The sequence below is a fragment of the Brienomyrus brachyistius genome, chromosome 3, assembly GCF_023856365.1.
Source record: "Brienomyrus brachyistius isolate T26 chromosome 3, BBRACH_0.4, whole genome shotgun sequence".
Taxonomy (NCBI): Eukaryota; Metazoa; Chordata; class Actinopteri; order Osteoglossiformes; family Mormyridae; genus Brienomyrus; species Brienomyrus brachyistius.
In genome coordinates this window covers 4864680-4892504 of record NC_064535.1, presented here as the reverse complement: position 1 = coordinate 4892504, position 27825 = coordinate 4864680, and the positions used below count along the sequence as shown (strand labels likewise).

The window sequence follows — 27825 nt, the reverse complement described above, 5'->3', positions numbered from 1 at the left end:
TCAAAAGAGGGGGGGTGGACAAAACACCATCTCTTTTTCAGTTCAGCACGTTATAAATGCTGGCCTGTTATTCTGGCTCTTAGCAACGGCCGGAGGATTCGAGCCAATGTGGAATCCGTCTGAGACATAGCAGAGGACCTGTTGACGTGTTGATGACAGACTGTGCCTTTCTTGACATGACTGGACACTCCGGTGCTGTACACACTTCCTGTCTGGCAGCAATCGAAAGACCGCGATGCCACGCCCCTTTGGTGAGAGCCGTGCCAGGGACATTAACCAAGATTAGTCACAAGCAGTGGCGAGGACTCTGGTGACAAAGGAGACACAGAGCCTGTGTCAGGAAGGATATTCTGGGGATGGGAATTAAAAGGTGCATTCTGGCCCACAGAAGTTACAATCTGAATCGTTTACTGCCAAGTATGAATGAGGAATTTGATTTAGGGCGTCGTGAAAAACAACTAAAGCGCAAACAAGACAATCAACATAAGAAATTATACTTGAGATTAAATGTACTTGGTGCAGATAATGTGTGTTTGTGCAAATGGGGAATAAAGGAACATTTTATTCCATTCGATTAGCTGAAGCAGGGGAACGGACAAAGTGAATGGCTGTTGATGAGGCGAACTGCCATAGGGGGAATATGTACTGTAGGCGAGTGGTTTTGATCTTCATAGACCTGAACCTCTTGCCGGAAGGGAATATTTGGGAAACGCTCAGCTGCAATCTGCTACCCCCTCGGTGAGGCATTTTAGCCTCCTGAACTGAAACTTTATTCTGCAGTGTAGTGAACAGTCACTCTATATGCTGTATTTATCACACTTTGATAATGAGTTACAATTTTAACCTCAGTAGTGGCTTATTATTTCATCAACAAAGGTGTCTTTCAATCTAATTCCAGGTCTAAACATCTCTTCCTGTCTCAGAGTGCCTCTCACCGTGACATTGATGCATATAAGTAGTTTCCATTCTGGTCTGTGCTGGTTTTAGTGAACTAGGAATGCCAGCTCATGTCTTCCCTGTCGTCTTCCTGTCCGCCTGTCGCCTCTTTGAGCTTCCTGTGAGTGTTTCTGTGAGCATTTTGAAGTTCTCGGCGCAAACCCTTGTACGCAGCTACCAGCAGTAAACTTTGTCTTCGTGGGTAGCTGTTTTCTTCTTCTCCTTCTGTGCCGAGGTTCTGTTGTGTGACATCTTAGACCGGGCCGCACGCCTGGATTTTATCGGCCTTAAAACCCGTTTGCCTGGCTGTTGCGTTCTCCAGTCATGCTCCAGCAGTGGAATGCATGCTCCATGAATAACTGCCTTGTGACTCACGGGGTTCAGGATTAAAGGCCTGCTCAGTTTGGAACGGTAATGTGCGAGACATATTTGGATTGTCTTCACTGATCGCTAACCCGGCCGTTCCCTCGCGCTGGATCCAATGGGCGTCTTTTAAACCTTTAGCTTGCTGGATCGGTGGGAGAAATGCCCGTAGACCCGGAGATCTCAGCTGCGTGTTTATTGCCTATATTTAAATCGCACACAAAAAAAAATTCCACTGCAGTGAGTAATAACAGAAGTGCAAACAAAAGACAGCTAGCAGGGAGCTACAGAGGACTCACTGCAATATGTGTGCTGTGCACTGTAACATGTGCACTGTAACATAAGGATGAGACTGTATATTTTTGGCTGTTAAGTGTCTTCAAAAATACAGATTTCTTTCATTTTCTGTTCTAATGGAACAAGCTACACGCTTGTTCCCAACAACAAAGAACAAAGGGAGGGGGACATGGAGGTGGGAATAAAGTCATTCCAACTTGTCTGTTTGCTTTTGAAAAACTCAAATATAACGTATAAAAAAACACAGATATAATTCAAATTCAGGCTTTTATTAATAAAGTTTTATTGGTCTGTAGGTCATTTTTTGTGATTGTTCATCACTGCATTCTTAATCATGCTCCAAAAGTTCCACGTTCCACAGAACACATAGCCCAGGGCTATTCAACTCATGACCCTCAATGGCAGGGCACTGCTAATTTTACAGCCTTTCCCCTTTACCTCTGAGCCAGGTGTGAAGGCTCTGGCCAATCAGAATCAGTAATTGGAACACAGGGCCATATTTCAATAGTGGGACATAGCCTGTGGTAGATGTTGCCCTTCTAGTTGCATTTATATCAATTTTCTACAGTCTACTGTCTGTGCACTGCATGTAAACATGTTTGCCCTTGGTATCATGTGTCCCTTGGCTGTCTGAACACCGAACCAGAAAATTAAAACCACTTGTAAATACAACGCAACGTGGAAGCTAATGCCGATCCCACTGTCATCTCCACGTGAATTGAATCCTTCCATTTTTCAGTCTTTGCAAACGTTCCTGCAATGCTGGATGTCTCGTACCACAGTGATATTAGGTCCTGCGGGAACACTGCCTGGGCAGCAGTGAGTAACGCACGGTGGGCCCCCACACGGAGCCTGGAAACCATTCACGGCTGGAAGTTAGAGCCAGAGAAGTGCTTCCCTCGTGCGCCACACTGCTGCGTTTGAAGCGACGGGTGTGTGCTTTTTCTCGTTGGGGTGTAAAGAAAAAAAAAAGCAACACAGAAGGGCCTCCAGAAATGGTGGCGTGTGTGTTTTATACGTTCAAACAGGAGCCGAGAAAGCACTTTTACTTTTTATTGTGTTTACTGTCCACTGCAGTCTGACTGATAGAAGCAGGAACCATAAGAGGTTACACAAAAAATTAAGCTTAGACTGGGACTGTTTAGAAACTAACAATCTCCGGCATCATTTAACTTCTTTATACACAAACATGTTACTACACATCTATTCCGATATTACAAATTAGGGGGAAAACATTCATTTTATTCATCCATCTGCCATAATTGCTTATCCAGTTAATTGCTTATCCAGTTAATTGCTTATCCAGCACAGGGCTACTGTGTGTCAGCAGCCTGTCTAGCAATACACAAGGCAGAGGAGACATGGACAGCATTGTCAGTTCTCCTCGAGGCACACAAGTCACATGCTCAGAGCAATTTTTAACGCTGGTTCATGTAAGTATTTGTTTTCTGACCTGTGGGTGGAGACTGGAGTACTTGGGGGGACCCCATCCAGCCAGGGAGAGAACATGCAAACTACACAAGTGGAGCCAAGGGTGGGAAAACACACATCCCTGGAGGTGCAACGCTACGATACTGTCCCATGAGCTGCTGGCTACATCAGTTATACAGTAATTGTTCTATATAGGTGCAATCAAATTCAATAAGTATTTTAAAACCTGCTATTAGGTGCTCGGTCTTATTCCACAGTCAGTAATTTTATTCGTACCTTTGCATTCTGGGAATTTGGCCAAGCTTCAGTCTGTGTGATGACTTTTATGCCTTGTGTGTGAACTGAACAAACAGGAGACAGCAGATGGGGGGGAAAAAGCCCTCCCCCAGCACCGGTGAGATCTATGGGACTTGGCAGCTAATGGGTCCAGCTCAGTGAGCAGCGCAGGACTCGGTACCGAGACCCATAGTGTCTCACGGCGCCCCCTGTGTCCTGTGCTGGGACGCTTATAACAGCCTCAGTCGTGACCACCACAACTTCTCTTAATACGGGAGGTTGCGCAGACTGTCTGACAGGTGATGTTGCGTAGGTTAAGACCATAAAATCGAGAGCTACCCCCCACCCCAGCAACGAGGTTTTATGACAACTAGAATAGAAGTCTGCTCAGCCCCAAACAAAGCTAGGAGCCTCGGTAATCGCATGTCTTTGGCTTGACCAAGGGCATCAGTAGGGCTATTTTAGAGGGCTGTGCCCCCCCCAAAAAATAAAAAAATAAATCTTTAGACCCCTCCAAAAATATACTTATTAATTTTTATTCAAATCAGATCCCCCTAGCAAAGGCTTAGCTTCCCCTTTTCATAAATCTCTAGTGACGCTCTGGGGGGTTTAACTGCAAATGCATTTTAACTCTTGTTTGGTGTTGTTCTGGTTTTGGGGTTTGGGTGGTGCGCAGGGTGGGGTCACGCTCCTTCAAATGGCCACAGGACCTGCCACCTCCACCTCCAGTGCCACCTCACACATCTGCAGCCTCTCGCTGGTGCTTCCTACATCCTTTCCCCGACAGCAGCCATTGTGATAAAAGGAGGAAGTCACTTGTCATCAGACCACTACTGAGTAACAAAAAAAAAAAAAAAGTTCTGTCTCGAACAATGGCCGTAAAAGTCCACAGGTGCAGACTGCAGCTTTTGTTGGGCTCCTAAGCCTGATCAGCTGGTGTTCCCAGCAAAAGGAATAGAGGGGGCTTCCTCTCTGTATCGTGGCTAAAAAGCCCTCCAAGTGAGCACCCGGCCAGCGGCACCTCTCCCACGACCACACTCGCGCAGTGTGCTGGCTACACCGCAGGGTGTAAAGACTATGCTTTATTTATGCCTCTACCTGCACACTTGTGATTATCTGTGGGTGTCGAATTTGGGGAGACAGAAAAAATAACTCTATTTTTTTTCGTCAAATCATATGCCTGCTCCACTCTTGAGATAAGAACTACGCCCCTGCAATGTGCAGATATTAAACCATTTGTCCGTTGCCAGGCAGAACGACCCTAGCCATAATGATCGCTTTAAAAAAAACCATCTTAATTAACTATTGCAGAAAGTCTATTATTAAATTATATCAATCTAAACGCCGTCACGCTTTTCAGTCCCTCGTATTGCATGTGTCCGGATCGCGTCATACAGCGCAAATCGCTTTTGTTGTTGTGCATTGCGTGAGATCGCACGTGTTTGTGCAATAAAGCGTAGCTAAAAAATTAAAATATCGCTGCACGAAACTACCGGCGTCCCGTCCGCCCCCCCCCCCCCCCCGAGTCAACGCGACACACCCAGAGATGTCGGTAGAGACATGACACTATAGACGTCCCCATCACACGATCTGTGCGTGGAGTGGCAATATTTATCTCCAAGGAACGGAGGAGACACAGGGCGATACGGCCGCAGGAGTGCAGAGAAGCCGGAGTAAATGAGAAACCCATCTGACACCGATTAGGTCAGGGTCAACTCCGACACGACGTGAGCATCTACCGGAGAGCATGCACGTCCGACCGTCCATCCATGCTCCGATCCGGGTAGGTCAGTCCTGGGCAAATGACACGGGCGATCACATCACCCAAGTGCTTTTCAAGGAGCATTGCGATTCCTGTCTTCAGTAATGCATAGTTAGTAGGTGCTGAAGAAGGCGCTCTGGTGTCCTACCTGACCTGTCTGCGCGCAAATGCTGCCCTAATGACTGAAATATGGAGATACGGACTCTGGTAACGGCGATCAGCTTGTGCATGAGTTTTTTGTCATTAATACTGCTGGTTACCGCTATCTTCACCGACCACTGGTACGAGACAGACACCAGGAAGCACAGGGCGAACTGCGACCAGCATGGAGCGGATCCTAACGACCAGAAAAGCAGGCTGATGCCGATTTATCACCTGCCACTCATGGACAACGGCAACCCGCGGCGCAACCTGGCACTGATGAAGCCGATACACGTCGGCAGCAGGGAAGAGGAACTGCTGGAGAACTGGCGCTCCATCCTGGGGATGGGAATCCTGGAGACGGAGTGTGGGCGTCCGCTGTTTTCCACCTATTCTGGACTCTGGAGGAAATGTTACTACTTGGGCATCGATCAGGACATTGACAGCCTCATATCAAAAGGTAAGTCGGATTTTTTTCAGCTGTGAGAAAGCTTGAAATCCCAGCGAAGCATGGTAACCATGAATATTTGTGTGGTCACTATGACATTGATGCGGTAAAGTAAATTCTAGAAAATGTTATGTAACGTGTTTGTTTTCGCACATGGGATAATTATTATATCGCCAAAATGCCACTGTAATATCAAAAGAAAAGTATGTTTACTCGCTAACTTAAATATACCTCAGGAAGTTAGTTAAAACGGAAAAAAATCTCACACTACGTAGTTGTCTTGTGTACCTGCATGGTTTTCTTGACAGTCGTATACATAAGCAGTATATGATTGCGTTTCTTTATGCTATGACATGTTTCTTTTACAGCGCTTTTATAATAGCCTACAAAACACGAACATCGTTTGAACCGGCAAATGTTACAAGTCTAAAAAGTTTAATCTTTTTTAGTTAAATATGGAATAATAATAAGAATATGGCATTTCATTTTAAAAATGAAAACGGTATCATTGGTTATAAGAAGAGTTCGATTTTTTAAGCGTACTTGAGGATAAAGTGTAGAGCAGAACAGGACTTATTGCAGAGAGATGTGCAAAATCTTGAGGATAGAAAATGACGAAATATCTGCTGAGAGAAACGCTTTTATACTGCCACTGGCACTGTGTCACTGTGCGTCTGCGTGCCCATCTCCTCTCACTCTCCGCCGTAACAACATTAACAATTAATAAAATTACTGCCCGACACACGCATGACAATCATAGACCATTACTTTCACATTTGGTTTTAATTGTACAGAACAGGTGCACAAATGTAAAGATTAACGTGCGCTGGGATTTTTGCGATTCACCGAAATTTGTCATTAGTGCCATCTGGTGGGGAACCTCACATTGCACGTGGCAAGTTTATGCGAACCCATGAACAGCCCCGATATTAATGACAGAAGTTCAGCACCCTGTCATAAACACTTTCAAAGTTGCATCAATCGGCATGCTTTCTTGTATTCTTTGATGCACCTAAATGTTATGAAACAGAACAGATTTCCGTGCAGGTATTGCTCAACGATGCACAGCCGTCAAGTACCATTTTTCACAACCCATCAGACTCAGGAACGTCCCATTCAACCTGACGCGAACTATTCAACAGGACGAATGGCATCTTCTACGTAAGTACACAGCAGGAAAAAAAAATCACATTTCTTTGCCGAAAACGACTTTGATTCACGTAGAATATTCTACGCATCTTCCAATCGCGACGCCAGCCCGTGCCAGAGCACACAAACAAATGCACTACATATAATTCATACAGCAATTTAGACCCTGTTAGCTAAATTGCGTGTGTCTGAGAAGAAACCCGTACGACTCAGGGAGAGGATGCAAACTATACAAACACTGTGCTAGTTCGTGACAATAAGGGAGCATTAGAAAGCGCAACGTTGAATCGAGCTATACAATACACAATAAAACAGGAAAAAAGAACCAGACAGAAGCGCAAACCAAATTAAACATGACGACTAGGTTTATGGGGCAATTAATGATAAATAAAACCACCAAATGGCAGAAAGTGTAGGTAGTGAGGAGGAGCATGAGGTGGATTGGTCATTAGGTGTGCAAAGGGTTCACACCCGTCCTTTTTATCACACTATATATAAAAAAGATTTTTAAATACGGCATAATTACCGATCCATTGTTCTTGAGTGTTCTTCTTACGTTGCCTGTGTGTAACGGCTTCCACGCCAAGAAGGCGGGATTGTTTCGTTTCACTGTTTTAAACATAAAATGAACCTTTTATTGCTGTACTTTTATTGCCCAACTGCGAGACACAGGGGTCGGGAGCACGGTCTCCTTTCTAAAAAGGGCAGCGTTAACCCCTGGAAATGTGCCTTTGAGTTAGAGTTTAAAAATATTGTGACAGTAGACACAGAGGAACCGCTGAATGTTGATTTTCCTTCCGGCTGAATGCCTAATTAAACAAGATCGATTTCCGTTTTTGGAACTATGGCTGTGTTAGTTAGAAAATTGAAGAAAAATATATTCTTTTTTGGCTCCTAATAGAATAACATACTACTTATAATCATTCTATAACGCAGGAAATAGCATAGTTTTGAACCCTGGACGAATTAAGAAACTGGATCACTGATTTGTCCCATAGTTCCAGTACTGGATAAAAGGTTTGAAAAGGATGGGTAATTGATTTCTCTTTTATTTTTACTTAAATTTCACAAATTACCTAGATTTAAGATAACATGGTATGCTTTTCACTTCAACTGTACCTACAGTCCCCTACTTAACAGACCAGTGGCTAGTAATGGTTAGTAGTTTGATTGCACTTTTAATAAAAACATAATCAAATTCAATGCTGGTTAATTAAGAACTTGATTAGCACATGCAGATTGACCCTGGGACCCGGAGGAGGACGTCTGCATTAGATCAATAAGTGGGCTGCCCCTGCGCTGTCACCCTTCCCCCCCAGCTCGCTCTCACCTGGATACGTGTCTGTGTGTCTCATGGAAAGCAAGATGGCCTACGTGACAAGAGAAGTTCCCCAATGAGATATTAGGAAATGCAGGCAATGGGTGACAGTTTAGTTAGTGGGAACCGGATGGGGGTTGCTATGCTAACAGTTAGCATATTGACTCTGATACTTATCATAAACTCTGGGTGGGACAATGGCCCCAGGCTGTCTGCAGGCGCTCTTGCTGGGCTAGAAGATCTTCCAGCCTCTTATCCATGCAGAACATCAGAAAAAAGACACTTGACATGAGCTGCTACCATAGCTTTACAGTGCCTAGTAAGAAGGAGGAGGGGAATGGTGAATAGGTGAGAAACTGGCCTATCATCATATGCTTGAAAACCACATCCCAGCTTCATTGTTGAATTTTATTTCACAGCGGAATTAAGATGGACCCTGGGCAGTCCGCATGTTTGCTTAAAGTCACAGTTCCTCCGAAAGTCAATAGGTCATTAAGAATCACTTTTCCTGCATTCACATTTATTATTAACTGCCATTTATGGCTGTGATACTTTTAATCTAAATTATTTACAGAAAGGTGGCCACCTCAGTAGTGGTCCTACCAGAAGTTAAGGATTCTCACAAGAGTAGGACAATAAAAGGTCTTTTTGGGGTTCACAAACTGCTCCGTCCTTGATGATACCCAACATATAGGTGATCACTGGCCCACAGGTGTGTTTACAGCAGAAAGCCTGTGATTAAAATTTCATTTTCACGCTTCAAGTTGAATTGAACTCATTAAAGGGAAGTGGTTTGCTGTAAGTGTGAAGCACTGGATTGTGGGATACCAGGGAACCCAGAACCACCAGAAGTGTGCTTACCTTGACATGCTATGGCTTCCCTTCAGACCTGCGGCGCATCACGGCAGGATTCCTGGGCATGGCGGCTGCTGTCTTGCTGTGTGGATGCATCGTTGCTTCTGTCAGCTTCTTCTGGGAGGAGAACCTGACTCAGCATGTGTCTGGTCTCCTTTTCCTCATGGCAGGTACGATGCTGATGTTTCTCATTGGCTTAAACTTGGCTGTGAAGGACAAGAGTGCCGTGGCAGTAGCCACTGGAGATTTTGAAGCGTCAGACGTCCCATCAATACTGTAAGAACTAGGGATTTGAGAGTGTCATGCTTCATGGAATCAGGAGGCCCAGCCCTGGGACCAAAGCTTACTGTTCACAATCTGACCTTGTGTCCCTGCAGGTATCTTCTGCACCATCTCCCTGTGCACCTATGCAGCCAGCATCTCCTACGACCTGTCCCGGGTTCCACCCTTTATTTATGGGCTGCCAGCTGATGTAGACCATGGCTACAGCTGGTCCATCTTCTGCGCTTGGGTCAGCCTGGGATTGACGGTGGCTTCTGGGTGCCTGTGTACTACCTACACTTTCGTCAGTCGCACCAAGGGATCGGAGTCTAAGTCCACCCCTGATTCGTCCGTCTGAGCCAATCGCCTTGTAGCCCTTCCTGACTGGCTGGTATCTTCTCTGAACATGAACATGTGATGCTTTGACCAGAGGAGGGTGGGGGGGTGGGTGGCAAGGTGTCAATCGTTTATTGTCAGGTTTTGTAATTTTAACTCCCAGTCTGAATGTAACACAACATGCCAGCGTATACCGTACATTTATCCCTATGAGTCTTGTGTGCGTATGTACACATGCGATTTGCAGAGAGATTAATGAGGAAGATCTCTTAAAGCCTTTGGCTCTTATTCCCTCAGTATCTCTCGAAGGACAGCTAAGAGGAAACAGAAGCTCAGTGAATACTTGAGTGTATGATGAAGAATGACTATGGTCTTTGAGTTTCGTTCATGTGCCCAAACCCACTGTGGAGTCCTTGCCCTTCTCTAGTGACATCATGGTTACATTTATGTAAGGACTACCTTGCATCTGTTATCTTTGGTATACATTGCTGCTCAGTTTTCTGGTAGGCCGACCCTGTACACCTCTCAATCCCTTAACTCATCCACTGATCAGGTACAGAAGAACAAAGCGCAACGCCAACGATCTGTTTCCAACACACGTCACAAACGCATCCCTCTAAAGACACCAAGATGAACCACTTAGTTAACTCCCACCTCTTTCCACCCAATACTTGGGAATCTCCTCCTCTTGAAGCCCACCCTTTCGTACCGGTAAACTTGGTGGCGCATGGAAGAGGAACTTTCTAGACCTCCCCCTGGCCTTAGCCTGGAGGGTGTCAGTGTTTCCTCCAGCAGTATTGTGAATTTTGACGTGCTTGTGTTCTGTTCCAAAAACTGTGTATATCAATAAAATGACACATGGCACAGCATCCATTCTTACATCTCCTACCTGTGAAGGACCGCAGGCCTGTCAGCTCTACCACATCTCCATCATCCTACCTCTGCTGCCCTCAGCTGCTTCTCTATGGATCAGGCGAAGTCATCTGCTTTGTATCAACTTTAAAAATCCCTAACACTTCATACCTCTGGTAACATCCTCTGACAAAGGTTCACAGAAAGCTCTAGAATGCAGTAGACAGTACTTTCAGGTAGGAGTCATTGTTAAATTCCATCAAAGCTGTGTTCCGGCTCTTACGCCGGTATGGTAACAAGGTCAATAGGTGTTTTGTGTTGAATGCCAGATGATACTGAAGGGCCTAGAGTCCTGTGCTGAACCTGGCCAGCTGTTAGGTGTTGACAGTTTAGTTAGTGGGGCTAACAGTGCCATCCCACCCCAACCTATGTTTTCTAATGGGTTGAGCGGAATGGAGTTTTTGAGCAGCACCTGCTAATGAGCAGTGGCTGCAGGTTCACAGTGAGCAGGGTGCAAAATCCCACCCTTAGCTTAGCTTAATTCCCAGCTCAGGGACCGGACACTAAGTGGTCTTTCAGCATCTCAGTACACACCCAACAACACTGACCCCCACCCAACAAGAAAACCATACAAACACAGTGGAAAATTAAAGAAGTATTGTAAAAAAATAAGTTTATAGGGTAGTCTCCTTCGCTTTTACTAAACATGTCGGGCTAGAGGAGGGGGGGGGGGTTAGGTCCTTGTTTCACATTGCGGCATCTTCCTGTACTTGTGTATGAGTCCGTCAGTGGTGCCCAGGCCCACACGGTACGTTTTGGAGAGCCGCAGCGATGGGAGGGGGCGTGCTGGGCGGCCAGACTCAACAGGGTCTCCTCCAGGCTGGTGTCCAAGGCCGTCGGCAGTGGGGGAGGGGCTCAGGATGCCATCCAGAAGGATGGAGAGCTGAGGGCTGAGCAGCAGGACCAAGGTGCCTCCTGAACAGAGAACTCTGCAAACCATCCCACACACACACAGACTTCAGTCTCCGCACAGCCTGAAACCTACTGAGTCAACGCTCAACAGAAATATTTCAGATGCATATCTTCCTCCGGTCTCTCTCCCCCCCCCCCCACCCCACCTTGTCTCTAGGCTGCTTCTCTGGCTTCCTCGCCATCACTCGAGAGCGCATGAGGGCCAAACCTTGCTCTCACGATGAAGATCTCAGGCTTGCTGGATTAGATAATCATTCTTAATGACGCGTGTAAAGATGCCTGCTCCCTGGCACATATTTGCTTGGCAGGCTGTCGGTCTCTGGAGCTGTTTATCCAGAAGAGTGCCAACTGGAGATGTCGCGGTTCATGGTGAATGATGTCACCGGGGAATGCCGGCGAGCGTGACGAGGCCGCCACCCCTGTCACGTGACCCTAGCCTCAGGCGCTAATCGTGGCGCCTATTACCTCTCCATCTCCTTCACTGCAGCCGGCAGCGACGCCGCGGCCTCGACCCTGCTGCCGAATTTCCTCCCGAACGGGACGTCGCAGACGACGGCCTCCACGCTGCAGGAGGGCAAGGGGATGGCTGGGAAGTGAAGAGCAGCAGAGATCACGCATCATCAGGAGGTGATGAGCTTCAAGAACGTCACAAAGACACAGGGATTCAAATGTCAACAAAGCACCACACGACTGTCTGCCTGAAAGTCCATTATGTAAATATTCCTCATAACAATACTAAATGAAGTATTGCTTTATTTTCCATTTGCAAAAGAATACAGTTGAGAGAGAAGCCTGGGGGGGGGGGTCTTGCTCAAGGACTCACAGATGTGACCACAAACAGAGGCAAGAACTACTGGGCCAGACACTGCATGAGATGCTAATTTTTCCAGATGCTAATTGTCATTGCGTTTTTGGCATAATTTTCACAAGCATACCAGTGACGGAAGACTGCAGCAATTCGATGGAGTTCGAAAGCTCTGCGAATCGTATATTTTCACTGGCTTTCTCCAGCTGTGATGGATCGATATCCATCCCGAGGAAGAAGGAACCCTGAATGGAAAGAGGGGTCCACATTAACATCCAAGAAGGAGGGAATTCCTCAAACGCAATACACAGGCAGCTGACCTTTGGATAATGACCCTGAAATGTTTAATCTCACCCAAATGTAGAGTCGGGGGACTGTAGTGTTTGTAGGGGCCATATTTCAATAAAACAATGTCCAACATACTATACATCTATGTCACATGACTTGAGAGATGACTTCAGAAAGGTAAAATCACGTGACACATAAGGTGACGTCAACCCTACCATCCTCTGACGGGGGACGCTTGTGTAAGGCGATCGTCATGGATACACTGCAGGAAGCAGTGACCAGACCAACAAAGCAGTAGTTAGCGGGTAATGAGCTCTGGAGAACTTCAATGCAGGACAGAAACAACAAAAAACACAAAAGATGAAAGGTATCTGTGATGCTCGTTCTGCCGGAACACGACTTCAAGGGGGGGAAGAAACATCATGTCCTCTGTGCTAAAAAGGCAGCCCTTTCTGTGTGCAGTGCGGAGGGCTTCCCAGTCCTGAGGTCTGAGCTGTGGGGGGGTGATTACCATTTGGTTTTGTCTCTTTCTTGCTCTTTTCCAACATGATCATGAGACCCATGGAGACGATTAAAGTAATAAGTACCGGTCTCACCTGGAACTCTTTCCCGGCCTCCAACAGCACCGTGCCCACGCCGCACATCGGGTCCAGAACGAGGGAACCAGGCTGCCTCATCAAAAACACAAACAAACAAAACAAATCACCTGAGATCATTGACCTCAAAGGCACCATATTCTAGACTTACCACTCTAGGCCTAAACCAGCAATAACCGAAGGGAGGTCACACCTCTCTCCGTGAGGGGACCTACCCCATTCAATGGTACCAGAACATCAGCGAGCTTCTACCTTAATGTCGGCGAGGGATGCCATCGCCCAAGCCACTGTGGACCTCAGCCCCGTCGTTCTTATGTAACTCCGCTGGGCTAGAGGGAGTCTGGAGAAACAGGCAGGGGTTTGTAAGCGATGGCAGCGATTGGACAAACGGGGCTTGGAGGCCCTCAGTGGGCTGGGACTACCACACGTTGTCAATCACCAAGTTCTCCATTCGGCTACTCTGACTGACAGCACGGGGTAATCCCTGCCCCCCCACAGTCTCTCTTCAGCTGTCACTCATTAAGAGGTGAGACGGCATATCAGAGATCCGACTGACCTTAGGAGCGGCATCCCAATTACGCAGTGATCGTCAGTTAAGTGGATATTAACCTGTGTGTAAAGAGGCTCCGTCAACACCGCAGGGCTGATGTATCCAAACAGCAGCGATATCTATTTCATTTCATTTTATTTCATTTTGTCTTATCAACAAGGACGATGGACAATTAGTAAGAGCCCCAGAGTTATTCCCTGGGCAGGAAACACTAAGACTGGAAATTTATACCAGCTGGATTGCAACAAAAGTTAGAATTGAAGCATCCAGTACATAAACGCCATAAAATACAACGGAAAAATTCACTATGTTTAAACCAGCCCATCTGCATTGCTTTCTCCTTGTTAAATATGACTCAATCCATTTTAATATTTTCAGAAAAATTAAGACGTGAAAGTTCGAACAGAAGGACATTATGATGTCAAATGCCTTTCATAAATCTAATGGACTGCTCTTACAAACCCCTTCTCTATCCTTCTTGGACGTAATATGCTCAGTGAAATAGCAGTCAGCTGCCTCTGTTGAGTGATGCTTTGTAAACCCAAATTGCACTGGATGAAGTGAGACAAGTCCTGTATACTGGTTACGGAAGCCAATGCGCCCTTGTGGGCAGCGTGGTGGACGCCCCCCCCAGACAGACTGAACATGCCTACCTCCACTTTAGGTTCCCTCAGCTCTACTTTCCAGCGGAGCTGCCTGCTAATGGCCGTGCCAATTAACCGGCCCAGGTCCTGCAGATGACGTCAACGGAGAGGCGACGGACAGCGAGATCGGCAGCATCAAAGAGAGACAGGCGAGGGGCTGTCAGAGGCGGGTGACTCACAAAGCAAACAAACACCCCAAGGTTCAGACTAAAACGGCAAATTAGCAGAAGATACGTGGCGGAGCGTCGCTTCATTAGACACGGACCTGCGAGCTGAGTTTCCTGGCGACGGTGCCGCTGCAGCGACAGCACACTCTGAAGGTCACCGCTGGCTTCTGAGCGCTGGTGACCTCGCTTTCCTCTGAAGCTGGGGCCTCCACCAGGTGGCGCTCCCCTTCTAAGACCTCTGGGGGAGGGGCCACAGGCAGAGGCTCCTCCCCCTCCAACCACTTCCTCTTTTGACCCCGCCTTACGATGTTTTGATCGGCCTCCTCCTCTCCCAGAGCCTGTCTGAGGTTCTGCCACCACTGGAGGCTGCTGTTCCATGCCTGGTGCTCTCCGATGATCCTCTCCCGGATCACTCGAGCGGCCTGGCCTGGCAGATGAGGACCAAAAGCAGAACATGCATGTTTTCACTGATGAGACTCGGGGACTATATCCTCTTAATAAAAGTTCAAAAAGTTCTTCCATCGTTCGGCAAAAGCAGACACGTCTTTTACTAACAGCATTGCGGTCCCATTTCCTCCCTATACAGCAGTTTGCCCCTAAAAACTGCCACTCTCCTTTATATAACACCACAGACTAAACCACTGGGGAGTAATCCTGCAGCTAATTATGTCACACAGTGATGCAATGTCAGGAAAAGCAGTCTATTTTCAACAGCAATAAAAACATTTAAGATAAACCTAGTCACAGGGGAGGTTGCATTTAATTGAAACCAGACGGTAATTACATCAACAGCTTACAAACATCCAGAATAACCAGCAAACGAGTGGGAAAGTTAACAGTCCAACTAAGGAAAGGTTATCTTCTGGTATCAGTCTGGCTTTGCTATAAGTGTCAACACTGCAGTTAGGCGACTTAGTCTAATCTAATGTTGCTACTTTTATTTTGGCCACAGTCGTTTTCAGAATGACCCCAGGGCATGTGCTACCAGCTGCTTTGTTGTTGTATTTATGCGGAGAGTCAGGTGACCACCTGCGCTCCACGTGTCAGACAGGGGCGCCTCCTTCTTCAGCAGGAGGAACAGCCGCTCCGCCGACTTCAGGCCAACGACTTTCTGGATGTCGGTGCTTGTCGTGAAGAAGACTTTCCCCGATACATAGTGAACCTGGAGCCATGGGAGCATAAGGGCTCGTATATGGAGAACAGCTGCGAATCGATTCCTTTTTATGTACTAACAGTACTATACTAAATATTATAGCTGCATTCTTAATATATGATGATATCCACCGCTGCAGTTTCTTAATATAATTCACCCTCCGCCAGAACAGCTGGGTGCACGTAGGTAGATCATACTCACATCGCTGGCTGATAATTTAAGCTGCACCTCTTCTGCGAGAAACTGTTCCATACCTTTCCCCGCTGTACAGTAGTATCTCAGCGACACAGACAGGCCACCGGCCTCTCTCATTGGGGGATGATCTGCCATCAAGGCTTCAACACTGAACAGTGCCGGAGCAGGATAGTGGACACAACACCAAGCTTCAACACTAAGCAGTGCAGGAGCAGGTTACGCGCGCTGTGTGCATACGGAAACGGAAGGGGTATCCCCTTTCATATGTAGCTGCCAGCAGAGGGCGCGCTTTCGCCGTCATTCCGCGGTGTTTATGGGTAGATGGTGCAGAGTACGAACATAAGCAGAATGACTTCAACAAAGTATCAACAATATTATTCAAGTAAATGAATCGCTTCTTGTGACTGAAGGCGATTATCTGCACAAACGGGAGTTCTCGAAAAGAAAAGCATTGCTGTCTCTTTTGAATGAAAAAGTATTAACTGTCACGTGCAATGGTTTTACAGAAGGTTGATTGCTAATCTAAACTTAAGGTTTCATTGTAAAAAAACCCTAATAAATAAGTAATTTGAGATTTTAAAATTAGGTTACAGCGAGCGGTCTCTTCTGCCGCGCACACTGACTTCAAAAGGAGCGATTACATCAGGGGATGCGATCCGTGGCGGGGAGAGTTTAGAGGACACCTGTCATAAATATTAAAATAAATTGCAAATGCTATATTGAGTATAATTTTGACACATCAGTCATTACTGATCTGTACGTTTTTGTTGGATTTTCTCTTCATGCAATTGGGGATTCTTATATTAGTGTTTTTTAATGAAAGAAAACAATATAGGGACTTAGATTAGGTACCATGACGCAGGTAAAACAATACAGGCAATAAACACACGCAAAGATAACGCGTGTGTGTGTGTGTTTTTACTGGCTCCGGTATAAACCAGGATTAGTATCTGCCTCATCGATGACAAATAGTTCCCAGTCTGCCGGCCTATCAGGTTTTTAAAAATAGTTGGCAGAAGACTATGAAGTCATGGCAGAGACTAGTCCATTATCTGGTATACCGGACCTTGTTCGTAACTATACTCGGTTCTATAGCATGATGCTGCACACACACCCTTTTGGAATACCTGCAATGAAATATTAAGGTAATTAATGATAATTAAGGAACGATCTCTTGAGGATGCTTTTATATTTTATTGACACGGAAAACAAAGTGATTAAATTGAATTTTAATATTGTTCTGCAGACGAGCTTTTCGTAATGATATGATGCAATATTTGCTCAACAATGCCGATAGCGCGGGCGCAGATTTAACGTCTCCCTTGCGATTTGGATTGAAGGCAAAATGAGACGTGCACTTAGCAACACCATGCAGGAAAGCATAGCTATTTTCGGTGTATTAGAGTAGTGCATACATTCCCAGAAAAATATTAAACTCAGTTCACTGGAGGTTCGGCTATATAGGACATCATTGGTCAAAAACCAACGAAAAAAACTGTACTTCTGTGTTTTTGTATATTAATAGTATTTTGATATATTTCTAATATACTGTACTCTCAGATTTGTAGCTCATTTCAATCTACTTGCCAAATAATCTAGTATAGGTCTTCCGTTATTTTATAGTATTAAGCTTCTTCTTTTGAAAGAATCCACAGGCAAGTTACCGTTTGGGACCGTTGTCGCAACTATCATTAGATAGCGCATTTTTCACTTGTGTCCAGTAGAGGGAGCTGACGCACTACCGTAACCACACTATCCCCCGGCCCGAGGAAGTGACTCTCAGGTGATTGGCTACGCAGAGCTGCATAGACGGAGCTTCGTCTGGGGAGGTGCTCCGTGCTCTGCGTTTCCTTTAATGCGGGCGCTTCAAATCGAGGCACGCAGATGTCATAAGGGATGTCAGCTGTGGCACGTTCTCGAGATAGTTACTCTCCAGGGTCGCCTGTTCAGCTCCCAAGGTGGGCGCGACGCTGACAGGCCTCTCTGCGTTTCTTGACTCCTTTCTTCGGCTGATAATATAACCCTTCACTTGCTCTATGAATCCTGCATGAGCATAATTACACCTCCCCCGTTCCCAACCTCTCAAAAACCTGGCTGAGAAGACAAACCTAATACCATTCGCCAGTATCAGCTCAAATGCAGCTGTACATCCGTATCATTGGTCAGCCTGGAGCCACAGGAAGTACAGGGGTCAAGGCAGGGGACGCCTTGGGCAGGATGAAAACCTTTCGCAGTTACAGTTAATGCCTGTCTGTTTTCGTAAACAGGAATTAATACATCAGTATTGTAGCTATTTATGCTACAGCTATGAATGCTAATGTCAGACGAGTGAGCACTTCAGCTCACAGCCCCTTCTCTGCTCAGTCCCTCAGTTATTAATGTTTCATTTCCACATGCGGCGTTTTGCGGACAGGCAACCAAAAACAAAGGTCCCAAAGTAGGCTCCCATTTCATCGTCATGATGACAGCAGGTCGTGACCTACCGCACTTTTAGCATCGCTGCTACCAGGAAAGGAAGGAAAGGAAACTATGCGATTACGAAAAAAAAAAGAAAGAAACCTGATTTGAAATTGTATTTTTTCGTACAAAAAACAGTGAGCAGCACTTTGCCCTTTTCGGCCACTAATCCTCAAAGAACAACACAATAAAATCTGCAACACAAATGCGAGTGCTAATGGCTCAGTGCCGACGCGCTCGCCTTCATGTTCGGTGCTTGTGCCGCATCGCCTCCTGGCTCGACGCCCACGTGCGGACCAGACCTCCGTGGAGAGCGTGGCTCCTGTGGAGAGACACGAGTGGGAGGACTGACAGTGATGTCGGCATGCGGGAAAGCAGGGTAGCTCTGTTCCACGGTGCTCAGCCTGTCTCCTTCCCAGACTGCTCCTGGGCTGACACAGAACCCAAACACCAAGCACCCATTTACATCTGTGATAACAGCTAGTACAAGCACCAAGTGTAATGGACCCGTTACATGGTTCTCACGGTCAGCCGTGGCGAGTGCCTGCTGAGAGGAGTCCGAGGAGGGAAAATCCACAAACCGCCAACAGGGTGTTGGGCAGAAACAAGATGCAGGATGCGAATGAAGACTTTTCCATGTGGTATAAACCGACAGAAGGGCTACTGTGGCTAAAATCACAGATAATTTTAATGATGCTCGTGGGAATAATGTGTCACGGCACTAATTGCGTTGAGCCCTGTTACGCATGAGGCTGCGCAGCCGAAAGCCAGACAAAGTAGCCACACTGACCTGTCACAATCAAGGGTATAGCAAAGGTACAAGCAACAATAATGTATCTCAATGGTACATATTCCTCAGAGTCACTTTCTGCACCTTAAAAGATACATTTACCTACAGCGAAGGGTACAATTAACAGACTCTTGAGGGTACAAACCCACTCACAAGCAATTGTTCCCTCAAGGGTACAAATTGATACTGTTTTTCCAACGGTGTGTGTCCACTGTTGAAAGCACCAACAATGGACACACAAGCAGTGGAGCTGCACCTTGGATCAACGGAATAAGGCCACCTGGTCTGATGAAGCCTGTCTTCTGTTGCATCACATTGACGGCTGGGTACATGTGGAACATCTGTAGGATGTGTTGGAACAAAGGGTGCTGACTTGTCCTCCTCCCACCTCTACCAGCTGATCCCATCTGTCTTGCAGGGTGGGTGGGGCAGCTGTGCTAGTGTGTGGCTGCTGGTTTGGATGCTTCTCGGGCTCATCTCACACTTTTCCTGGCCATGTAGACGCACACTGCTTGCAATGCAGTAACTCGTGCACCCAGAGAGGTCCCTTCATTAGATCTCCATGTTCAGCTGGCTTCTTAGTATCAAGAGAGCACATAGTAACACATTCCCCATTCCCTAAGCCTTGAGGTCGAATCCCTCCGTGGACAGGTAAATGGTACAGGGTCAGACTGCGATTTGACCACAGCTGTCCGAATTCATCCCGCCTGTCACGCTGGCAGCGAATGCGGGACAAAGCGGCCGCGTCTGACCGTCACCTCCCCGACGATGCGCTGAAATATTTATTCGCCGCTCACGACCGCCGCGGTGCGCCGACTCGACCGCTTTCAGGAGGAGAGCGGCAGCGGCAGATTGGGGCTGACAGCTGTCCCATTATGTCTGACTGCTGGCCCGCTAATGAGTCAAACGGCGCGGCTGTACGGCGCTGCTCCGTTTCCCGCTTGACGTGCGTGTCAGGGAGCGTGTGTGTGTGTGTGTGTGTGTGTGTGTGTGTGTGTGTGTGTGTGTGTGTGTGTGTGTGCGGCCTGGGGTCTCTGACTAGCTCGCCTTCCCCATACAACAGCTACTGTTCCAGTAAATGCCTCGGATATTAACTTCAGAATAAAGAGATTTTATTCTCCCTTGACCAGCTTCAGCTGCAGATTATTGCAATGTCGAGCACCTGAACACACTGCTTATGTTGTAGGCGGAACCTGTGACTTGGGGGTGGGACACGGTCAAAATGATAGCCGTGATTGGCCAATTTTTAAATACAACAATCGCCGTATTAACGACGAGAAATTTAATATATATAGTCAATTAAGGTCCTTTATGTTCTGGTTAATCAGTTGTCAACACTGAGGAATATATAGATTTGATTTATTGAAGGAGTAAGTATAGAATTGAATTAATACATTAAATACGTCCAAAATGGAAGCCAGAATTGTGAAACATTTTTGTGTCTCGTCAGATGGATGTAGACAGATTATTTCCACAAAACTCCCTGGAAATGTTGGAGTTCAGTGGTACCCGAGCTAACTGAGATTAAAGCATTTTGTACTCATTCATTTTGCTTACCTAACAATTAGTCACTTACCATCCACTACCGGCAGGGTAATTAAGGAGCGATTTTCATGCAATTAAAAGACAATTTGATAAAGAGCCACATTAAAGCCCACTGGATCTTCTTTAACGAGACTTGAACAAATAAACACCAGCACTAAAACTTCACGCCGTAGCTGTTCTGTTTTGGTGCAGCTAGATCTCAAAACTAAATGTAGCGTGTTATAAGAGGTGACCAGCCCCTGGCGGACCTTGGATGGGGCTCTGATAATTTCAGCTCCGATGGTTCAACGGCTTCCTGGGTGATGAACTTAAAGGATTCATAGACTGAGAGTTTTATCGTCACACGTACAGCTGTCAGAGACCTTTAAACATCCATTTGTTCATCTCCTTTGTCCCGTAAAGGGTCACAGTCAGCCTGGATCTTCCCCTAGGATCACAGACAGGGGGCTGAAAATATAGTAGTTGCCCTGAAATATAGTAGTTGGATCTGAATATACATTTTTATGAAAATACTCATTACCGTTGGGCCAGTGGGACAGGGAAATATGTATCTTTATATTTACTCATGAAAATGCAGAGACAGAAGACAGGAAGTCGGCTCTGAGTACAGTCTGTTCAGGCACGACGACCATCTACCCTCTTGAGTATTTGATGCACCCTGTAATTTACGTCATTTAGATGTTTATACAATGTTCAAAGTCCAACGGTGAACAGGCTTTTCAATTTTTCCCCGTCGGTGTTTTTCCTACCGGATGAAATGTCTTTACTATGCAGATCTACAGCTCCATTGCATAGCTGTTGTCACCACTTAAAATCCAAATTAATTAAGTTAATTAAAGCACTAAAAAGCATATTGCTTAAGAGCGTAGAGGCCATGCCCTTTTACCCTTCAGCAAAGTAGCTCGTTGGAACGAGTCCAGTGAAATATGCAGTCAAATGCATGTGAGAGAGAGACGACGGTTTGGATTATATAAACACGACTGTGATTACTGTGTTTGTGAAGGGCTGCTAATGTCCACCCTCTCTCTACAAATGTTAGAGAGGAGGAATGAGAAGGAGGATAGGGGAACAGTCTGGGTGATGCTGTAGACTTGGCAGATGGAAGTCGTGATCTCTGGAAGTGAGAAGTAGAAGAAGATGAAGAAAACTGTCCCCAGGCACCCAAGCAGCCTCAATCTCCGGCCTGATTGGAGATGCTGCAGACCAGTCCGTCGGCTGGAGTGACACCAGGAGGACGGCAGCCGCCACCCCCACCTCCCCCCCCCCCCCCAACACAGCGGTGGTGGAGACACATAAATAAAATAGGTGCCACTTTATTGAAGTCCACACTCATTTCAGAATGCTGCAGAAACTGTAATGGGCTATTATAGGATTTGTGGTGTTGGGGAGTGGGGGGGGGGGGGGGTGCAGTTATCATGGAAGGTAAGCGTCTGCCATCCGGAACCTGAGGATGCTGGCAAGCTGTGAATGACATCTGAACGGGTTGCAGAAAGTGCCGCAAACTGGAGCAGACTTGAACGGCAGGGAGGAGACAGACAGACGGGTCTGTGCTGAGCCATTTGGGGAGGCAGCAGGACGACCGGGATCCACTCGTGACGGGCTTATGATATGCGTGCCGAAGGGGGACCGGAAGGTGCTCAGAAATTATTCACTGGGCCCTAGTGCTGGTAGGGTTAAGGTAATTTGTTTTGAGTGTCAGCGTGTGTGTTCCTTGTGTGGGAAGGGCGGGGAGGGGGGCAGATTTAATGAGATAAAGCGGAAATTTGAGGACATGGGCTCCTGCTTGTTGTGTGGCACGAGTGAGCTGGTGGGAAAGGCAGAGGGGCTTGGTGAGGGGCACTGTGCCGCCCTAACTTGAGCTCTGGATGTCACCAGACAGGACAGTGCTGCCCAAAGGAATGGCAGCTATTCAGGGAGGGTGGGCCACAGATTTGGGTGTGAAGCCGGTGGGGAATACGTGTGTCCGGAAGAATTGCACACTTCCATGCGCGTCAAAACACAGCCGTACATGGGGATCCATACAGCTCTCGGAGATAACGAGTGTGAGGCTGCAGAACCGGCAGCCTTAAATGCGGGTTTTCCTCACTGCTAAAGGATTAATGCGTCCAAGCGTGCTTCTTCCTGAGGGTGTCAGCGAAGTCCAGTACCGTGCATGCAGCCCGACGGAGAGTATTCCATAAAGGACGGAGGAAGTCAAGCACTTCATTTGTAACCTGCTACATCTGCTCTCTGGTACGGCTGTAGTGCCAGTAAGTGTAGAATGGATACTGCATCACCTTCCGTCTGCTATAAATCCAAACTAATGTCAGGCGGAAGAGCAGGTCCTAAGTCTGAATTAGGGTGGAGGTATATGGGGCCAGGTGCCTGATAGGACAATGACAAACATGCACTTTCTGTGCTTGACAGAAATGCTTCAGTGTTGGAATGGGATCACGGGGCTTGTTTCTCTGCAAGCCGCACATTTGATCTATAGGGGATGGACTTAAGCTGAGTTTTCAAAGTGTGATGCATAGGGGAGGATGTTTCACAGATGCCTGGGTTTGGATGTAGGTCTGTGGAGGGGCTGTGGTCCACAGCATGGCGGGAAAGGCTACGGGGATGATTTAATGCAAGTGGCGTTCCTGCCGAGCTTTAAATCTTCGCTCATCTCAGCGCAAGCCTCCAAAAGGCTCCCTCCGAAAGTCGCCCCCTCGATCGATGCAGGGGCCCGGCTTTGTCATTGAGCCAAACACAGTTTTTTTCTGTGAGAGGTGGCCGACTTAAAAGCTGACTTAAAACCACAGTGAGGCTGGGCAGAGCTACCCGATAACCAAGCTAAACGTGAAGCATGCTTTCATAAGGGCTGAGGGCAACTTGTAAGCCGTGACTTAGCAGGGAAAAAAGTGCTCTTAACAGCAGAAGAATGCAATGTTTACCTAACAGGCATACTAGGACTCACACACGGTGCCTGATCAATAAAAACAAGCGGCACAGAAATGGATTCATGAAGCTCATTTAAAATTCCCTCACGCTGCAGCCTTTTAAAAATCGATAGCGGAAACTCCTGATTCAACAGGGATATTCTGGACAATCCATTTTATTTTTCAGTATTACAGCACCACGGGGCACTTATTACACAGAGTTTCTGCTGCTGGGGCAACAAGGCATGAGGAACTGAATTTGTGACCGAAGTGTTTCCAGGGTCTAGTGCTGGGCGGCTGTTATACCCTTGGGCAAGAAGTTTAACTTGAACTGGATACACTGAAACATCAAATTGGAGGAATAGTGAAAGATTTCCGGTAATCTATGACACGTGTAGTTTGATCTTGAAAAAAAAACAGGAAAATGAAACTGATTAATCTCACTTTGGTGTAATGAAGTTCTCAGGTTATTTGTTAGCTGCATTCTGCAGCTGCTAATACCGCAGCTGAGGCACAGCACCCTGCCAGACGGGCCTGCAGGAAGGTGCACTTGCCGAAATGTGGTCCTTGTGGCTACTGAGCTAACCACAAATCCTCCCTGAGATCATGAGGTATTTGCTTATCTTGACAGTCAGGCTCCACGGTAGAATGCAATATGCACAGATGTGTGCATTCTGAATTGCGTCGCATGTGTCGCTGCGTTTAATGCAAGTTCGGAAAGCGGGCAGTCCTCTCTCCAGGCTGCACGTGCATTTGTACATGTCAACAAAAGGTCGCCTCTTCATGCAGTTGGCTGCTTGCGGATGGGCAGCCTTCGGCTGTTCCTTCAAGGTCATTTCAAGGTTAGGCTGTCACGGAGGAGAGCCATATTATCCCGCTGTTCACTCCACCTGCCTGGATCGGGAACTGTTTCCTGGGAGACACCAGCATGAAATCAGAGATGCCTCTCAACAAGGATATTTTTCAAGAAGTACCCGAAAGGAGTAGCGTGTTTTCTTCCTGAGCGGAGAAAAGTCGTGTAAACATATCAGTGTTGTGCAGGGTTGTGCATGATGCATGGTGAAATGTGTTTATCCAAAGGTCTTGAAGTGTTTAGCAGGCCTGGCCTGCATGCAGTGTCAGCCTGACCTTGAATTCCCCACTGGCCAAGTGATCATTTACAGCGTAACTGGTAAACAGCTTAACCGAGAGCATTTTGTCATGCAAATGTTTCTTCCTGCTACTCCTTCGTCATTTGTCATTGGTCATTCTGTTAAAACCTTTTAAAATCTTTTTTTTTTATCATGAAATGGTTGCCATCGCAGATGATAAATGGTTAACAGAGAATCTTGTTTTTTTTCTTCTATATGTTATCCCAGAGAAGATAAGCGCTGCAGAGCTTGCGCCGTCACACTTTGCATCACCACTAGATGGCGAGCTAGTTTTTCCTGTGCCTCCGTTAGGGACGGAATGTTAGGGCTTTATTTCTATTGTACCAAACCGGCTGCTACTTTTTTGTAACGGTAAGACCTGTTCTTGAAGTTCTGGTGTTTTCAGTGCATGTCAGCTGTTCATCTGCGGGGCCAGACTGCAGCTTATAAAGCTACTAAGAAGAAATATAATCTTAATCTTTTTTTTTCAGCAGCATTGACACTATGATGGATTAGTCAGCCCAGTTCTTTATGAATGATTCTCCTTGTCTGTGTTACTAGATGGGTAACTTATTAAGAAAATAGAGACCGGAGTTTAAACGTGGGTGTGTTTATATATAATTATGGTCAGCAGGCTTTATGAATTTACCATCGACGGCCGTCTTGTCACTGCACTGATTTCAGAGCCCTGAATCCAGCCCTTAACTCTGGTTTTAGATCTATTTGGAGGTGCTTTATGACTGAACTTTATGCTTCTTCTATGCTGTTTATAAAGGATAGAGGGGCGAACGCAGCTTGGGAATCATGTAATGCGTGCGAAGATTCGCAGGAGTAACAACAGGCTGTTCACACCCTTCAGCTGACAGCCCCATGACTGCCTCAGTGAATACACTTCTTAATTTCTGTAAAGGTTCCGCTTACGCTGTCGCACACGCTCTCCCTCTGTGCATTTCCACAGTGAGGATGGGGTTAGGGGTATCGACAGAGGACAGGGAGAGGTACAAAGCTGCCATTGGGGCTCACCTTTACGCTGCCATGCAAAAAGCAGGGGGCCTGCCGGACGTGGGCATTGACCAGGCTCTGCTGGACAACGCTGACCTCCGACCACCGGTGGCACTGCAGGTATTTAGGGTAGCGGTAAAAGATCAGTAGTATTGGAGGACTTTTTGGTGGGTTTGTAATACTCCTGCATGACTTTATGTTTAACAGTTGAGTTATGATAAACTTTGGTGATGCAATATATGGTGAAATATTGTTGCAGAAGTAGTTTTGGTGGTTGTGTGGCGAAATGTCGTCAATAGGCTTTGTTGAATAATGTGAGGTAATATACCACTGCAGGATTCCTTCAAGCAGCTCAGGAAGCACGTGGATGCCAAGGGTCCAGGTTACCTAAAGGAGCTGATGGCCAAGCTGGTCGTTTTCACCGAGGAGCCCCAGCTGATGGGTCTGCTGACCCTGGTGATCTCCATGGTGATGGAGACAGCCTACGCCTCCTCCCGCAGGCCCCCGCCGGGTATGCTGGTGAATGGGAAGGTGTCTGAACTGCGGGGCCTGATTGAGGAGTACCTGAAAAGGTGCCGGATGCACGAATCTGAGGAGGCGGAGCTGCGGGAGGACACGCGGCGGCTGGAGGCGCAGCTGAGCTACCAGCTGACGCAGATCAAAGGCGCTATACTCGGCGAGGGCCCCGCCAGCTCCTGGGCGCTCAAGCACTGGGTCAACGGCGCCGTGCTCCACGCACAGATGCTGGTGCAGCTGGCACGGATGGATGGGCGCGGCAGCGGGCCGGCGCGCGCCGCACTGGCCGGGTACCGCAGTGACCTGCGAGAGCTGCTGTCCGCGTACCGCCGGCACAAAGCCGCCACCGTGTATGTCTCAAAGTGCAGGGGGGGGCCAACAGATGACACCCTTGGTGACGCCGGGACCGTGACGGGATACTGCATCTCTGACAAGGAACTGGGCGTGTCCGCCGACGTGCCACTGCCGGACGGCGGGCTCCCGGTCGGGGCGTGCGTCAGCACCGACTCCTGTGCCGAGGCCTACCTGGACCACATATTCTCCCACCACCCCCCAATCGCTGGCATGGAGCGCTACTTCTCCGAAACTATCAACAGCCTTCTGGATCCCACAGGGACCGACGTCCCACCTCCTGCTACCAGCGGCCAATCGGGATAGACTAGCGCTCGAGTGACCTTTAGGTTCACGACCAATAAAACGGTGCCAATGAAGTAATGAAATTAATCAGACTCAGTGATCTGTCGTTGGGATGAGCTCATAAGCTCTCTGAGTAGGTGGGCTCACATGACGACAGGAGACTATGCCCGGTGAAGCCGAACGCTTTACGCTAAATATTTACAAGGCGTCTGACTTGTCTGTAGATTCAGCTCATGATTTAAGTTAAACTAAAAATTAATGAATTTAGGTGGTTGCATAAGTAGAAATGGAAAAATACCAGATTCTTTAATGGCAAGCCAGGTGTAAAAATTTCCTCTTAATATACTTGATAGAAATGCAGAAGTGTCTGACTGAAAAAGAGGAACAGTATTTAACTTTGGAACTGGGGGAGTGTATCTCTGAGCTCCTAGTCTCCTTCCAGGACAGAAGCCCATCCGCCTGTCCGTGGTGTAACACGGCGCCAGTCTCTCTGTAGTGATCCTCGATAAGCCCCACCTCCCTCATTTGCACATGGAGAGACAGCCAATCAGCCGCTCTGCAGTGTGCCAAGGTTGTTACCGCCATTTTGTTCCAATCACAGTAATGTTTCCATTGCAGACAGTCAGATTGGCCATCTCTGTTTTTTCATGTTCATTAAACACTCCTGGTTGCCGCTTGTCACATTATCGAGGAGACTAGGTGCCTCGATCTACGTGTGAATCCACTAATATTTATTCACCTCCCCAAATACACCACATGAAATCTTCTACATAATTGGCATTACAGGAGTATGGGTTGCACAATGGCCATTTGCCAGGCTTGACCACGTGTTAAACGGTTTACGGACTGTACAATTATGTACCAAGCATGTCTTTATAATGAAGATATTCATAATAATGATTGATCCGTAAGTTGGGCAAAGGGCACCCAGGGAGTTGGGGGTTAAGGACCCGTGTTGAGGCTGGGTTTGAACTAGTGACCTTCTGATTACAGGCACACAGGGTTAGTCCACTGAGCCTCTGAATGCTTGCAAATAAAAATCAAACTACACTGA

General features: G+C 47.1%; 3 protein-coding genes across 6 annotated transcripts; 2 read left to right on the top strand and 1 right to left on the bottom strand.

Moving 5' to 3' along the window:
- Nucleotides 1–4856: 4856 nt before the first annotated feature.
- On the top strand, nt 4857–10442 carry LOC125739279 (transmembrane protein 178A-like). Of its 4 annotated transcripts, XM_049009190.1 has the most exons (5): nt 4857–5666; nt 6690–6815; nt 9009–9146; nt 9354–9628; nt 10127–10442. In XM_049009190.1, exons 1-4 carry the CDS (start codon nt 5255–5257, stop codon nt 9593–9595), a joined length of 918 nt encoding a protein of 305 aa, XP_048865147.1. In that variant the 5' UTR covers nt 4857–5254; the 3' UTR covers nt 9596–9628; nt 10127–10442. The 4 variants fall into 4 exon arrangements, with proteins under 4 accessions (XP_048865147.1, XP_048865148.1, XP_048865146.1 ...); XM_049009191.1 differs by having other exon boundaries at nt 6702–6815; nt 9354–10442; XM_049009189.1 differs by having other exon boundaries at nt 9354–10442.
- A 639-nt stretch (nt 10443–11081) lies between these two features.
- Nucleotides 11082–16022, bottom strand: thumpd2 (THUMP domain containing 2). The gene is made up of 10 exons (XM_049009188.1): nt 15802–16022; nt 15477–15609; nt 14546–14874; nt 14290–14367; nt 13643–13695; nt 13339–13426; nt 13087–13158; nt 12333–12447; nt 11863–11983; nt 11082–11414 (listed from the first exon to the last, which is right to left on the bottom strand). Exons 1-10 carry the CDS (start codon nt 15928–15930, stop codon nt 11159–11161), a joined length of 1374 nt encoding a protein of 457 aa, XP_048865145.1. The 5' UTR covers nt 15931–16022; the 3' UTR covers nt 11082–11158.
- Nucleotides 16023–24948: 8926 nt separating this feature from the next.
- Nucleotides 24949–27825, top strand: LOC125739461 (uncharacterized). The gene is made up of 3 exons (XM_049009602.1): nt 24949–24989; nt 25576–25739; nt 25956–27825. Exons 2-3 carry the CDS (start codon nt 25581–25583, stop codon nt 26790–26792), a joined length of 996 nt encoding a protein of 331 aa, XP_048865559.1. The 5' UTR covers nt 24949–24989; nt 25576–25580; the 3' UTR covers nt 26793–27825.

Coding starts and splice junctions, on each gene's coding strand:
- LOC125739279 (XM_049009190.1), top strand. CDS start 5,255: ATGGAGATACGGACTCTGGTAACGGCGATCAGCTTGTGCATGAGTTTT. Junction 5,667..6,689: donor TGACAGCCTCATATCAAAAG/GTAAGTCGGATT, acceptor GAAACAGAACAG/ATTTCCGTGCAGGTATTGCT. Junction 6,816..9,008: donor GGACGAATGGCATCTTCTAC/GTAAGTACACAG, acceptor GCTTCCCTTCAG/ACCTGCGGCGCATCACGGCA.
- thumpd2 (XM_049009188.1), bottom strand. CDS start 15,930: ATGGCAGATCATCCCCCAATGAGAGAGGCCGGTGGCCTGTCTGTGTCG. Junction 13,427..13,642: donor ATTGGGATGCCGCTCCTAAG/GTCAGTCGGATC, acceptor CTGTTTCTCCAG/ACTCCCTCTAGCCCAGCGGA. Junction 11,415..11,862: donor GCAGTGAAGGAGATGGAGAG/GTAATAGGCGCC, acceptor GATGGTTTGCAG/AGTTCTCTGTTCAGGAGGCA.
- LOC125739461 (XM_049009602.1), top strand. CDS start 25,581: ATGGGGTTAGGGGTATCGACAGAGGACAGGGAGAGGTACAAAGCTGCC. Junction 25,740..25,955: donor GACCACCGGTGGCACTGCAG/GTATTTAGGGTA, acceptor ATACCACTGCAG/GATTCCTTCAAGCAGCTCAG.